At 44.7% G+C, this 15,452-nt stretch overlaps 1 protein-coding gene across 1 annotated transcript in view; it reads left to right on the forward strand.

The window, feature by feature from the left end:
• FRMD4A (FERM domain containing 4A) overlaps window positions 1-15,452 on the forward strand; it is a 239,649-nt gene that overhangs the window by 71,646 nt on the left and 152,551 nt on the right. Inside the window, exon 2 of the mRNA XM_067564578.1 lies at window positions 3,634-3,699. Coding sequence (XP_067420679.1) covers window positions 3,634-3,699 — 66 coding nt within the window. The remainder of the gene's footprint in view (window positions 1-3,633; window positions 3,700-15,452) is intronic.

Consider the following 15,452-nt stretch of genomic DNA (forward strand, 5'->3'; position numbering starts at 1 on the left):
AAACAAAGAGGCTGAATCCATGAGCCTCTATCAAAAACTTTGAGTTAAAAGCTGCTTTTCTATATAAAGAAAGGGGTTTTTCCCCTTGATTCTAACTTTTGAGGTCAAGATTTATTAATATTGCACAATAGATCAGCCTAAATAACTTAAGAGACTGTCTCATTTTTAAGAGACACAGGCAGGTTTGAATTTAAGCTCCAGTCACTTTCACTTAGGCATATTTGAACATTTTTCATGGCTAACCTGAAGTAATCAGTTTAATTCAGTTAATCCCTCTTTTTAATACATCATTTAGTTATAAATGTGAAACAAGTTTTCATAAGAGAAATTTATATATCCAAAACACTTGTTGTTTTATTTAATAAAAATAAATGTTATATGCTGTTTTGTGTGTTTATTTAAATTCCAGTTTCCACCCTAATGCATAAATCATGAGCAAAAAGTTGATTATTAATAAATAAGCAATATATCATTCATCAGTTTCTAACATACTAAAAATTGACACGTAATAAGAATCTAAAAATATTAAGCTACATAATTGCTTAAATAAATGTATATAGTTATAGTGTACCTTCCTAGGTAGCAAAATGATTTGTCAAATCTAGTGTAAAGGCTCTATTTCATTGTAAACCAATGTGTTTTAATGGTTACATCAACCAATGAGAATGCACCTTTCTTTAGAAGTACACATGGAAAATTTTATTAAAATCGATCATTTAAATCATGGCTTTTCACGTGGTGATTTAAATAATGATTAAAGTTGCTGATTTATATTGCCTTCATTTAAAATCAATCCACCTTGATATATATACTGCGTGATCGTGCTATATATAAACTATTGTGTGTCCCTGGAAGTCTGATATGGAGTTTGCTATTGCCAGTCTAACATGAAAGCCACTCAGATGCTCTGGTGATAAGCAACAGTGCAAAAACCAAAGATACATTAACTTTTCCTACATTTTTCCCATCTCTGCAAGTAATCAAAATATGCACAATACTCTGCACCTATTTGAGATTTTGTGTCATGTGCAATATTTTTATCTTATTTTTTAATTCCAATATGCCATGTGTTTGCATTAAGAAGCTTTTTACTAACAAAACCTAACTAGGAGGTTACAAAATTAAGGAATAGGAAGCTATAAAGTTTCAAGTTGAAAACTGAGCCTTTTTTGAGGTATGAAAGTACAAAATCAAAAATATCTGCAAATTTAAAAAACAAAAAACCCTCTCATTTTCAAAAGTGCTGTTGTGATCTACTGGATTAAGCACAACACTGAGAGTCAGGGAAATTGGATGGTGTTTCCATCTTTGCCACTGCTTCAGATGTGGCCCTGGGCAAGTCCCTTACCTGCTTTCTGCTTCAATTAATCTAACAGGTCAAAGTGGGATATTCAAGCTTCTCCATCTTTTTAAGGTGTGGCATGGCACTATCCTGTGGGCAGTGCCCGTATTAGACAGGAAATAGGCTAGAGAGAGTTATGGAGACAGACTGTTTTGGAATTCTCCACGTAAGACATTGCATCCAGTCTCATCCATTAAATTGTTGATGTAACAGTTAAATGAAAGCCTTTTACTGAAACCTGAGAGTTCCTGCTTGCTTGGGAAAACTATGTCAGTAGCTCTAAGATCTGTGGGGAAGAAGTGCTGTGGACACGCATATTTCCTTCTTGACTGAGGCCTCAGATGGCAAGCCTAGAGCACATCCTTACAGCTGAGTTGAAAACCATTTAAATACAAATGTGGTTTATAGTGGAAATCTTACTCACCAAGCGCATAACCGATGTAGAGCAATATCTTGCATGTCGTTACTTACATTAGAAATATCTTGTAGCAAGACGGTTTATAGCCAGGGAGGTAATCAGTTGACATTTATGAGAAATCCTGTTTTACAAAGGATTTCCTTTGAGTTGGATGCCAGCGCTCCAATTGTGCCTAAGGAACCAGTATTATTTAGCATTGTTGGTGTTCAAAAGACATTTTGGTATAACTAGCAACACATTCTAAGCCTGCAGGGATCTGACTGATGTTTGTACACGCCCAGGATTGTAAATATGGGTTGGGAATAGCTGAAAAGAAAAGATGCCTCTTAGAAAGCTCACCTTTTGGAGTTGCGTGTCCCAGAGTGCTCTGTGAAATTGGAGTGGGGTGTGGTTTTAAACTCATGGAATCCCGATAACCCAGGTCTAAAGGCAAAGCTGTCCTTGCTTAACCCATTGGACTCAAGTGTCCTGTCTGATGTGGTTCTCTAAAAGAAGGCCTCTGAACTTAGAGTCAGCTCTGCTATCTCCCATACATAGAGCTGAGCTAGGCCTGGAGGAAGTATCTGCTTTACAGGTTAAAAGAAACCAACCAGATGCACTGTGAAGATTGCATCCTGGGGCGATTGTATCATTCTGGCAGATACCTGAGGATTCTGTTTCAGCAACACCTGCAGAGCCCGTCATGGCAAAAGATATTATTGAATTGTGTATAGAATCCTCTCAATACACAGAAATCGACCTTGGCCTTAAGATAAGAATATTCTGAATTCTGCATTACCCTTTAAAAGTAAACTTTGTAAATGCTGCTCTGGGGGAGTCCCTGCATGACTTGCATTGACTTCAAAGGGAGTAGCCAAAACACTGCCCCTTACTCCCTGAGAGTGTCTCTATCATACAGGACTGGGAGTTCTGCAAGCATCTGCGTGACTTAGGCACAAGTCCCACCAACAGCCAATAGGACCTTTCACATGTTTAAAGTTATGCATGTGTTTAATGCTTTGCAGAGTCGGATTCTAAATGCCTGACAATGCAAAGAGACCTCTCGCTTTTGATCATAGTGGCTTGTACTAGGGGGCAATCTGTAAAACTCCTGGCTGACCATGGAGAAGCTTCTGTGACTCCATGGAAGCACCCATGCATTTCAATCTACAGGGGTTTGGAAGTGGCCCTATCCACATTTATATTGAACTGGTATGACTATGTCCGTTAATAGCTGGAATAGCTATACCTTTCTATCAATAGAGCTGTGTCCACATTAGGGATATTGTACCACTTTAATTATACCAGTGTAGGTAAACCGGTACAACTTTCTAGTGTGGACGAGCTCAGGTAGGAAAGATGCAGGGTCAAATTAATCCAGGGTGTAACACCTGTGAATTCAGTAGAGTTACACCAGGGAAGAACTTGGCCTGCCAGCCTTTAAACTATTTCAGCTATGGTTGAATCTTTGCTGTGATGCATCAACCGCTTCCTTGTAACTTGTACAGAAGTTTCCCCAGGCTTCCAGATGGCCAAGTAAAACAGTGAAGAGGGGGACAGACATGAAATGTCAGGGCTGTCTCCTGTGGTTGTGCGGAACCAGCAGTCTCTTGTTCACTTCGCAGCCTGGCCTCATTTTTCATGCTGAAGCGATCTACCCTCTATCGCTGAGTCAAAGCTGTGCTGTTCCGTGACAGCTGGTCGGGTGTTTTTACCTTGTCTCATCCAACCTTTTCTTTTCCTGGTGCCAGGGAAGGGTAAAACCTATGAAGGAAACCCTTTGCTGGGACAGAGTTTCGAGGGAACAAGGCTGCAATGCTTTAGCAGCATCTCTCAATGTTTGCCAAGCCTGTAAATTAAGCACTCTGAAGCATGCTTTGCTTCTCTCTTGCAGATGACGGAGGGCCGTCGATGTCAAGTGCACCTCCTCGATGACAGGAAGCTGGAACTTCTCGTGCAGGTAATAAATTATCTCCACTGGTGTGAGTGTTTGCCATGACTCTGAATTCCGTGCCATATGAAATAAAATGGGCTTGTTGTGGCAAGCTCTCTGCTACTCAGCTGTTTTGTGCTGGAATGCTCTTGGATCTTGCAAGCTAAGCAGCATCCACCTGGGTCAGGGCTTTGGAGGATGGGAGACGTGCAGGGTGCTGCAGGAAGTGCTGGTAGTGCTTCAATAGGTGGTGCTCTTCACTCTGTGTCACAGCAGGATCAATGCTCCAAAATAGAGCTGGAGCCACTGTCTGTGGGATGGAAAACCAAAATCAGGACCACTTGTGGTTATTAATAATCCCATGACACCTTTGAGGTATTAACTATCATGTCCTGGCCAGACTTCAGCTCCGAGAGCTGCCTACCTAAAATTCCCTCTGCAGTTTCAATTCCATGCACATTGTTCTTCTACACTTCCTAAGTCATCCATATGTGATGTTAAACAGCTGTTGGAGATGGCAGTGCTTCAGTTGTGGGAGAAGTGACCCGCACATGTGTAGTTTGCATGTCAGTTTAAGTTTATAGTACATCCTTCAGGATAAAAGGCAATATATGGAAATGTAAGAGGTGATTTATCTGTGGAGATATTACAGAGTATACCCACTGGGATTCATGAATGTGAATTAAATGTGTGCACTCCAACTATAGCTATTTCATTCCTCTGATTGTTGGGATTTAAATTTACACCTCCCGGATATCTGTCTATTTTAAATCTGTTGCTACTTTTTCTCCTTCCTGTGTATTATCTGCACTGTGGTAGAATAATCACCCTGCGGTCCCCATCAGGATCGGAGCTTCTTTGAACAGGGTGCCATGTAAACACCTACGAAGACATCACCTCTGCCCCCAAAACTATAATCTGCATATGATCTGACCCCAGAACTAACTGCTGCAGTTTGGCAAGAGAACACTCAGCAGTAAATTGGAAATCTCTGGGATAGCTTACCGTAACCGCGTAAGACCTGCAAGGGGCCGCAGCAGGCAGAGTTCTTAGTGCAGATTTCACTCAGTATGATTTGGGGATTCTACAAGTACATTGCCAGTCAGGCTTGAGCTCCTCCTACAAAAGTAGGAACTGACAGTCCATATCACATATATGAAAGGGAGCTTTTCCTGGCATTTGCAGGAAGGTCCCAGGTTTGACGTGTCACAGAGCGGCTGGCCATTTGGGTCAAGGGGAGACTGCTGCAGAAGCAGGCTGGCTCCTGCAGGCGGTTCTGGAGCAGGGCATGGCCTGTGGAGTGGAATAGACAGACGGATGCTCCTGTAGGGCTAGGGGAAGGGATGACTGATGTGCTGGGATAGTCTTAGGTGGACGAAGTACAGCTGAAATCTGGGAAAGGGACTGATCCAGACTCTGGACGTGGTGTCATTCCTTGCAGGGCTGAGGGGACAGGCCAGCAGTCTACAGGATTTAGATCCTGATTCTAATGATGTGATGTGATGTGCCATTCCTAACAGAGCAGGCATACACCCACCTGCTCCACTGACTTCTGCGCCTGCTAGGAACCCTCTAGGTTCTTCTGCTCACCGCTTACTGAGTAAAGCCCTGCCCCCGCAAGTCCTTGAGCAGGTCACAGGAGGCTGTGTGAGGTGATTGTCTGGTAACACTCGTGTGAGTGGAAGCTACACGTGGGCACATGCCCTCCGCAGTGAATGGGAGTAAGCGTCTAGCACCAAACCCTCCTACACCGGCCCCTTATTCAGAGTCATGAAATTGGCAGGGAGTGGGCAGAGAGTGGCAGGGGGTGAGGAAATCTGTGCTTACCTTTGATCCTCATTATGCAAATGAATGGCGGTGGTACATGCCCCCTGCTTAGCCACCCATCTGCTACTCAGCAGGAATCCTTCAGTCACCATTCAGCACAGCTCACATTAATACAGGGCTGGCTTCCGCTGCTCTTCCTTTCCTGTTTAGCACTTTTTTACCTTTCACTTACATGTGTAACGCTCCCCACCTGTGCAGGATCAGTGCCTAAAGGTGTCATCTCTGGAAGCTACAGTAGCCCGCATAACAAATTGATACCCAACAAAATATTCTTCATCTCCACACTCCTAATAGCCAGGCATAAAAGTGTATGAAGTGTGGGCCCTGCTAGGATTTCCCTAATTACATAGATCTGCTGGCTCAGTTTGTAGAATTCATTCATTGACTAGAATGAATTTATTTCTAACATTTAACTTATTTCCACTAGTATGTCCATTTCTTGGATGGCAAGTTTTCCCACTGTATATATACAGAGAGAGAGAAACTGACCTAGACTTTCAAAAACGTTCAGCATCCCTTATTAGGGCTAGATCTTTCAAAAGAATCAAGGGGATGGGGAAATGCCAATTATTTTCCACGGGAAATTTCAAAAAAATTGTTTTTCATCAAAATTTCCCATGAAAATATTACAGTTTTCCCTTGAAAAACCAGAAACCACAAAAGCCATTATTTAAAAAACCATTTTTGGTGGTTTTTTTTTTAATTTGCTTTCTGTTTTTTAATTCCCAAACTGGAACAAGTCTTTCAAAAAGGGTTCCCAGTGCGAGCTGCTGGGTGCTAAGTTCTTCTGAAAAACCTGGCTACTTCTTGAGGTGCCTAAATAGGAGCTGAGCTTCCTTGAAAATCAGGAGCTGATTGCAAGTGCTGAGCCTTATGAAAATTCTGGCCTGTCTCTCAGAAATCTCCAAAGGGTTAATAATAAGAATTAGAAAAATGACTTTCCTCATACAAATGCTACTAGCCTCATTACAAGCAGCACTAGAAACAGGAAATGAAACTTCCCAAAGCACTCAAATTAATGTCCGGCCGCTGATAAGCTTGGGGTCGGCAGGATGAGTGTTTGCTTTGCTATAGCAAACAGGGAAAAGATGAATGGGGACTTTTGGAACCAGTTTGAATGACAGGAAATGCATTTCAGCACTGATTTGTAGGTGACTCTGGACGGTTGTTCGAGAATCGTAGGCAACAAAAAATAAAGGGTAAAATTTACAATGAGAGTTAGGCTCCTAAGCACCTACGTCGCTTTTGAAATCGGGACTTGGGTTCCTAAATCACTTGGGGTACATCTACACAGCCTGCAGCGGCCCGTGGCAGCGAGCCTCCCGGCCTGGGTTGACAGACTTGGATTTGTGGGGCTCGTGCTAGCACTCTAAACATAGCTCCATAGGCAGCGCTTTGACATGGTGATTCAGCTTGAACTTGGGCTCCGAAGCCTAAGGAGAGGGGCGGGCATCAGAGTCCGAGCTCCAGCCCAATCCACGCCTTCGAAGTGCTGTCTACACGGCTACTTTTAGAGCACTAACCCAAGCCCCGCACACCCAAGTCTGTCAACCTGGACGGGCTGTGTAGATGTACCCTCAGGGGCCTTTGAAAATGTTCCCCAGAGTCTCTAAATACTGACTATTAGTACATAAATCAGGGGTGGCCAGATTGACTCATGTGGCTCTTTTACAGTTAAAGGGCAGCTCACAGAGCACCCTATGCCCCCCCACTCCCACCTACCAGACTTGGACAAGATTTTTCGCTAAGCTTGTCTGTCTATAAAATGGGGGTAATACCACCTGTTTCACAAGGGTCTTGAGGCTTAATTATTTGGGACTAGATTGTGAGACTGTTACTCAGACTGAGTAGCACCTTGCTGCTTGAATAGTCCCATTGCTGCCAGTGAGATTTCTCAAGGACTAAGGTGCTCCGGGTGAGTAAGGGAATCACAATCTGACCCTTGTTGTTGGGCAATGGCTCTGAGATTCTTTAGAAGTTTTAAAACTGCAGCTTGACAAAGCTCTGACTGAGATGATTTAGTTGGGGTTGGTCCTGCATTGAGCAGAGGGTTGGACTAGATGACCTCCCAAGGTCCCTTCCAACCCTAATCTTCTATGATTCTATTTAAATGCTGTCTTGGGCACACAGTATAACAGACTCCTGTTCAGCTCAGCTATGGAATAATTGTAATACTTGGAATTTACATTATCTTTTTCATCCAAGAATCCCAGGCTTTTGGGAAATTGCAGCTTGACTGTATGTATCTGGGGAGGGAAATGGGCTCAGATATGACTAGGAGGATGTGTACTACTTCCCTGCTGGATGCAATAGATGGCTGGGCTGTCCAAGTGCCTACAGCCAAGCTAGGGAAACTGGATAGATGGGTGCCATTTTGGAGCCCAAGTGAGGTCTGTTCCTGATGCCAGGCCCATGCAGTTGGTTGAAAGCAGTAGTGGCCTCTAGAGCAGAGTGAATTATTTGTTTACAACACTTTATTGGGTGAATTTATCCTCTTTTTATGTCTGTGAATTAGCTCTGGTCGGACTTGGAGTCTTATGAATTAGTTGTTCAAAGTGTATCAGAACGTGGTTTATGGGCCTATACCTCAGCCCAAACAGGGAGTGGAGAAATTTGCCACAGCTATTACTTTGCGAATTCAGTCTAGACTCGGTGTGATAGGTCACCAAAGTCACGTGGTGATGTTTTGACACCCTCCTTGGACTGCCAAAGCCTTAAAGAGTTCTCAGGATGGCCAAACGATCGTTTCCAATGTGAGCATGTATGTAGATACAGATTATTATTATTTATTATTTGTATTACTCAGAACACAAAGAGGGTCCCTGTCCCAAAGAGAATGTTCACAACATTTTCTGCAAACATTCCTGTGAACTAAAATGGTCTTGTGTCAATGTTGGCAGAAAATGAAAACAAGAAGTTAAGAACATAAGAAGATAGGAATGGCCAAACTGGGTCAGACCAGTGATCCATCTAGCCCAGTATCCTGTCTTTCAACAGTGGCCAGTATTAGATGCTTCAAGGAAGTGAACAGAAAAGTGCATTTTATCGAGCGATCCATCCCTTGTCTCCAGTCCCAGGTTCTCGCAGTCATAGGTTTAGGGGCACCCAGTGAATGGGTTTGTGTCCCTAACCATCTTGGCTAATAGCCATTGATGGACCTGTCTTCCATGAAGTTATCTAATTCTTTTTTGAACCCAGTTATACTTTTGGCCTTCACAATATCCCCTGGCAATGAGTTCCACAGGTGTACTGTGCATTGTGTGAAGAAAGCTCTTAAGCAAAGTAAGGTTGCAATTACCACCATGCTTAATGTGCTGTTTTTATTCAAACTAGTGGTCCTGAGGTACTTTCTTTGTTGCTTTTGCAGTTTGCTCCCAACTCTAGTGGCCACACATCTTTATTTACAGCAGCACAAAGAAATAGCACAAAAATGGGCTTTGGGGATAAAGAAACCAAAAAAGTATTTTGACAGATAAGTACCAAAAATTAGACGGTCTAATTATAAACCAGGCAGACTATCATCATATGAAAATCTCTTCCTGGGGCTCTGAAATCCAAAGCCTTCTGGATTTGGGATTATGAAAAGGAGTTGCATTTGGTATGTGTTTCAAACACCTGTTGATATTCTGCTACATGCAGTGAGTTTATGTAAGATTTTTTTAACCACATTTTCTTTCTGAGAAGCAGCAAAGGCTGGGTTCTTAGATCTTCCTTACATTTGAATTCTTTCACAGTACCATTTCTGTTTGATGTGTTTGTGGTTTATAATGCAAGTTTTTTTGGGAAATGTTTGGCTTTATCCGGTTAATCCTTTCCAGTGAGTGAATCTTCTTTCTTACTTGTAGAAAATGGATTTATACACATCATTCCCCTTCCTCAGCTTTGTTTTGCATTAGTTATTTATTATTTCTCTGCTGCTATATACCCTTTGCCCATTGCGCATGAAAGATTTGCTTCACAAATTTTATTTGCTTCCCTTTATTTAATGTTTTATGTAATTGGCATTTTACTTCTTTTCATGTTGGTTTCATAAATACAGTTTTTGTGCGCGAGTTGAATCACAAGTACTGACTGCTGTTGTCTTCACTTCTGCCATGAATGTCTGTTCCCGTTATCTGACTTCAGGCTCAAAGAATTGTCAACTTAAAGTATTAAGCCGCTAATTCTTTCTCTTTGGAAGAATAGTTTCCAAACCTTCAAATGCAGAGTTCAGCCAGTGTTTACAGCAGACACAAATTGCAGGGACTGGAAGGCTCACAGATTTGATAATGGGATATATGGTGCATTTCATTTCTAACCTGCCCTCAAAGCCATGATAACAACACAGACACACACTCTTAAAGTGAACAAAGTGTGGGCAAAACTTCCCGCTCAACCCCTTTGCTTTTGCACCCTATCCTGTCCAACTGTGCACTAACTGCTTAGATTTGGAATCTTCTGGGCTACAGGGCTTGTCTGTAACGTGCCTGGCGCATTTTGGTGCTAGATAAACAACAGTGACTTTCTAGGTATGCATTCAAAGCCAGCCCAAGTTGGAAAAGACTAAGAGTTGTGAGCCAATGGATGGGTGTTTGAGCCGTCTGATGTAAGCGATGGTCGGAGGTTATTTCCATTGGATGAATGTCCGTGTCACCAAGCTACCGCCACAATTGGTGGTTCTAGCAGAGAGGGGCCCATGGTTGAGAGGGCAGCAAAAGGGAGTTAACCTTTCACTTCACCAGATGGTTCCTCCAGAACTAGGCTCAGCCGGGCACATTGTCTGTGCAGTGCTTTTCCTGCTCTGTGGATAAACAGAGGGCATAAATCTCCAGCGCTGTGGCATATTCTGTTTGAGCATTAATTTCACTCGCAGTGATAAGATGGGAAAAAAAATGTCCAGCAAATTAAACTTCCCCCAAAGGATATTTGTATTGCCTCTAATCCTTTCAACTTTGCCTCATGGCCATGGAGTCCCAATTAAATGGGATTTGCCAATGTGAGCTCATGATAGACTGTGGCATTGTGTTAATTTTCCAACAGGAAACAGTTTGATCTGGGTCTGTAGAGAGGAAATTGGCAAAGGCTTTAATCAGACTGGTACCAGTTCGACTTCCAGAAACCCACTAAGTCCCTGAGGATGACACCAGCCTTACTCAGGGCAGAATGTGACTCACTGTATTTAGAGGCTTTCATGTGAATACTAAGAACTTTGCAAAAGTCAGTTTAGCCTTACAGAGGGGTAAACTGAGTCATAGAATGGGTTAAGAGACTAGTCCAAAGTCTCACAGATAGAACAGAAGTGGTTCCTAGTCCCCTGCTCTAAATACTGGGCCACAGTTATCGAATCATAGAATCATAGAAGATTAGGGTTGGAAGGGACCTCAGGAGGTCATCTAGTCCAACCCCCTGCTCAAAGCAGGACCAACCCCAACTAAATCATCCCAGCCAGGGTTTTGTCAAGCCAGGCCTTGAAAATCTCTAAGGATAGAGATTCCACCACCTCCCTAGGTAACCCATTCCAGTGCTTCACCACCCTCCAAGTGAAAAAGTTTTTCCATATATCCAACCTAGACCTCCCCCACTGCAACTTGAGACCATTGCTCCTTGTTCTGTCATCTGCCACCACTGAGAACAGCCTATCTCCATCATCCCTAGACCCCCGCCCTTCAGGCAGTTAAAGGCTATTTTGAAATCCCCTTCCCCCCATTCTTCTCTTCTGCAGACTAAATAAACCCAGTTCCCTCAGCCTCTCCTTATAAATTATGTACTCCAGCCCCTTAATAATTTTCATTGCCCTCTGCTGGACTCTCTCCAATTTGTCCACATCCTTTCTGTAGTGGGGGTCCCAAAACTGGACACAATACTCCATATGTGGCCTCACCAATGCCGAGTAGAGGGGAATAATCACTTCCCTCAATCTGCTGGCAATGCTCCTACTAATGCAGCCCAATATGCGTTTGCCTTCTTGGCAATATGGGCACACTGTTGACTCATATCCAGTTTCTTTTTCACTGTAACCCTCTGGTCCTTTTCTGCAGAACTGCTGCTTAGCCAGTCGGTCCCTAGTCTGTAGCAGTGCATGGGATTCTCCCATCCTAAGTGCAGGACTCTGCACTTGTCCTTGTTGAACTTCATCAGATTTCTTTTGGCCCAATCCTTCAATTTGTCTAGGTCACTCTGTATCCTATCCCTACCCTCTAGCGTATCTACCACTCCCCACAGCGTAGTGTCATTTGAGAACTTGTAGAGGGTGCAATCCATCATGTCAACCAGATAATTAATGAAGATGTTGAACAAAACCAGCCCCAGGACCAATCCCTGGCACACTCTGCTTGATACTGGCTGCCACCGAGACATTGAGCCACTGATTGCTACCCGTTGAACTCGACGATCCAGCCAGCTCTCTATCCACCTTATACTCCATTCATCCAACCCATATTTCTTTAACTTGCTGGCAAGAATACTGTGGGAGACTGTATCAAAAGCTTTGCTAAAGTCAAGGTATATCACGTCCACTGCTTTCCCCACATCCACAGAGCCAGTTGTCTCATCGTGGAAGGCAATCAGGTTGTTCAGGGATGGCTTGGTGAATCCATGCTGACTGTTTCTGATCACCTTCCTCTCTTCCAAGTGTCTCAAAATGGAACTTTAAGGATCTGCTCCATGATTTTTCCAGGGACTGAGGTGAGGCTGGCTGGTCTTTAGTTCCCCAGATCCTCCTTGCTCCCTTTTTTATATTTGCCTTTTTCCAATCATCCAGGACCTCCCCGATTGCCACGAGTTTTCAAAGATAATGGCCAGTGGCCCTGCAATCACATCAACAACTCCCTCAGCATCCTCGGGTGCACTGCATCCGACCCCATAGGCTTGTGCTCGTCCAGCTTTTCTAAATAGTCCTCACCCTGTTCTTTCACCACTGAGAGCTGCTCACCTCCTTCTCATACCGTGCTGTCCAGTGCAGTGGGAGCTGACCTTGTCTGTGAAGACAGAGGCAAAAAAAGCATTGCATACATCAGCTTTTTCCACATCATCTGTCATTAGGTTGCCTCCCCCATTCAGTAAGGGGCCCACACTTTTCCTGTTGCTAACATACCTATAGAAACCCTTTATCTCCATAATTTAGTTCATCTCTTTAATTTGGGTTTTGTGCGTTAGGCCAGACATACCCATTATTTCCCCATTTTATGGTGTTATTCCACGTTCTGAGTCGAAGTGTCCATGGCCCTTTAAAAAAACCAGCTTCGAGGCTGCTGCCTTACCGTAGAAGGGACAGAGGGGTCACAGTAATTGTCCTCACACAGCGAAGCAGTCACTCTGATTCCCTACAGTGTTCCTAGGCTAGTGATTTAAACACCCCAGAAGGCTACCAGGGCCCAAGCACTGGGCTGTGAGCTGAGAAACCTGAGAGAGAGAGAACGTGAGTACGGAATCCCCCCCCCAGCACCTGGCGGTCACCGGCACTGCCCCTCTCGCCGATGTCAGCACAGTGGTCTCCGGGAGCAATGATAGAGAGAGCTAAATTCTGTCTGCACTGGCCTGATTCCCCTCTCTCTCACACTGGTGTAAATCCGGAGTCGCTCCGCTGAAGTCATGAGGGGGGATGTGGAAGGAGAACAAGGCGTATAGTCCCCAAGAGCTGGTGCTGTGACTGTTCTGTCTGCAAAGTGTAGGGGCAGGCGAATTGCCTGAGGGCAGGGAGAGCTCAGACCAACGCTCTGTACCAGTAGGGTATCAAGGGTAAACGGCGTTTATTCACTTCTCATTTGGGGAACGTGGCATTCAGGTGCGGTTAGTTTACCCATCTCTTTTTTTACCGATACACCGCTGCTCCTTACGTCTGCTGCAGCGTGTGCTTCTCCTGTGGCTGCTTTGTGGGGGGTGCAACCCTGATTACATCCCAAACCATCTGGCCGCATCGTCAGTTCCAGGGAGCTCTGCTAGGTGTGCCGCTCCCACTCGCACACATGAGCCAATGGCATCAACATCCTCCTGCAGAGGCGGGCTGTGGTAGAAAGAGGCTCCCTGCAACCTGTCTTCCACCCCCACCCCGATTCACCTGCGCAATAGCAGCCAGAATGCGGCCCGAGCTGTTAACGCAGCCGTTGTGGGCGCAGATGCAATGACGACTCTTTCGAGGCGGCTTATAAGTTATTTGTTTCTATCCTGCCCAACAAATTGAGCTCAGTGTCCAGTGTGCAAACAAACTGGGCCAAGAAGTGTCCCACAAGAGGAAAAGCTGATGGAAAAACACAGGCCACGCTGGCCCAAGGTGGACTGACCCACTTGGAAATCCTTGCACTCAGCAGAAATTACTCGAACTGCCAAATTTGAGTTCGGTTCAGGATTTAGAACACCCAACCTTCCGGCCAGGCCCTGCACTGGTACATTATTCAGCTCTAGAGATGCAGCAAGAACATCAGTGCCAGTTTCCTAAGCTGGTTCAGTGTGTAAAATCTTTGGGGAAAACCCAAAGGTAAGAAGGACAATCCAGGGTTTTGCTTTGGCCCATTCTAGACCTAGAGGGAGCCTGATTCTCTGCTCACCTACGCTACTTGGATTTGGTGTAACACTCCTGATATCAGCAATGAATCCAGATTGACACCATAAGAATGGCCATACAGGATCAGACCAATGGTCCAGCTAGCCCAGTATCCTGTCTGCCAACAGTGGCCAGTCCCAGGTGCTTCAGAGGGAATGAACAGAGCAGGACAATTATCAAGTGATCCATCCCAGCTTGTGACAGTCACACCGTGGGAGTGAGACCAGAGTCAGGCCCAGAGGACATCTGGAAAGTGTCAAGCTAGATTGCTGAACACCCCCGATGTTAAGGGCTGTTCGGATCCATAGCTTTGGTTCATGCCAGCCCACTGTGAAACCATACAGAGAGTGGAGTCACAGACTTGTGCAGCAACCCTTGACTGAGGCTCAGATCTGTCAAGAAATGCAAACCGAACAGGTTTCACGTGATTTTTGAGGTTCCTGGTGGAATATTTTGCATGACTCTGTTTAAACGAAACTGGGCACAAGATTCTGCTCCGAATCCTGGAAGCTGTCTGGAGAGATGTTCAAAGGGGCTTCTCGGTCACTGGAGCCCTGCTCTCCCCCAGCTGTATTGGACACAATTGTTCCTGGGAGCTCCGAGCAGTCTCTACTACCTTTGATGAGCTTGCAGTGTACTCCTGGCTTTGCACCTAGCCCCCTCTCTACCACTGCCCTGCCCCTTCTTGCCATCAGACAGCTTTCACAATAGGGGATGCTAGCAGGGAATGATCTCTTTAGTGGCATTAGTAGCACAAGGGAAGGGTGAGGAATCTTTGCACCCTCTTGCTTCCCTTTTGCACCAGTGCAATGCCAGTATTCAGCTCTGGAGAAGCACCAAGAACATCAGTGCCAGTTTCCTAAGCTGGTTCAATGTGTAAAATCTTTGGGGAAAACCCAAAGGGCAGAAGGACGGCAGTGAAATGGCTGAACCTTAGGAAATTGCTGATATTTTGAAGTCGAGCTTTGAAAATCTAAAGAGAGGGCTCTGGAGGATTTTGAAATGCAGCAGTATGAACAGAAAGAGGGTCAGAGTCATATTAAAGGGAGAGAAATTAAGCCACACGACAGAACGTTAGAATACAGAAGTTATGAAAAGACCGAGACTGCTGAGTGCTGAAATAATGGTGCAGACAGCAAGGGACACTGTATTGGGTGGCTCGGCGGGGCTGAGGAAGAGGGGAGAGGAGTGATTGATGGGCAAATGAAATGGAATAACGTGTGAGGGCCGAGTGACACTACAGCTGGAATGGAATGATTCAAGGGGAAACCAAAGCAATGAGGAAGGCAAAATGAGGAGCCAAGGAGCAACACAAGGGCAGGAAGGGATGCAACCCACAGGCATAAGTGAAAAATGGGACCAAGCAATTCAGATGCTAAGTGGCTAGGAAGATACAAAGGCAGCATGAAACGCGTGTGGCAAGGAGGCAGGCGAG

Source organism: Emydura macquarii, unplaced genomic scaffold, assembly GCF_026122565.2.
Source record: "Emydura macquarii macquarii isolate MOO-44397 ecotype Brisbane River unplaced genomic scaffold, CSIRO-AGI_Emac_v2 contig_2636, whole genome shotgun sequence".
Lineage (NCBI taxonomy): Eukaryota > Metazoa > Chordata > Testudines > Chelidae > Emydura > Emydura macquarii.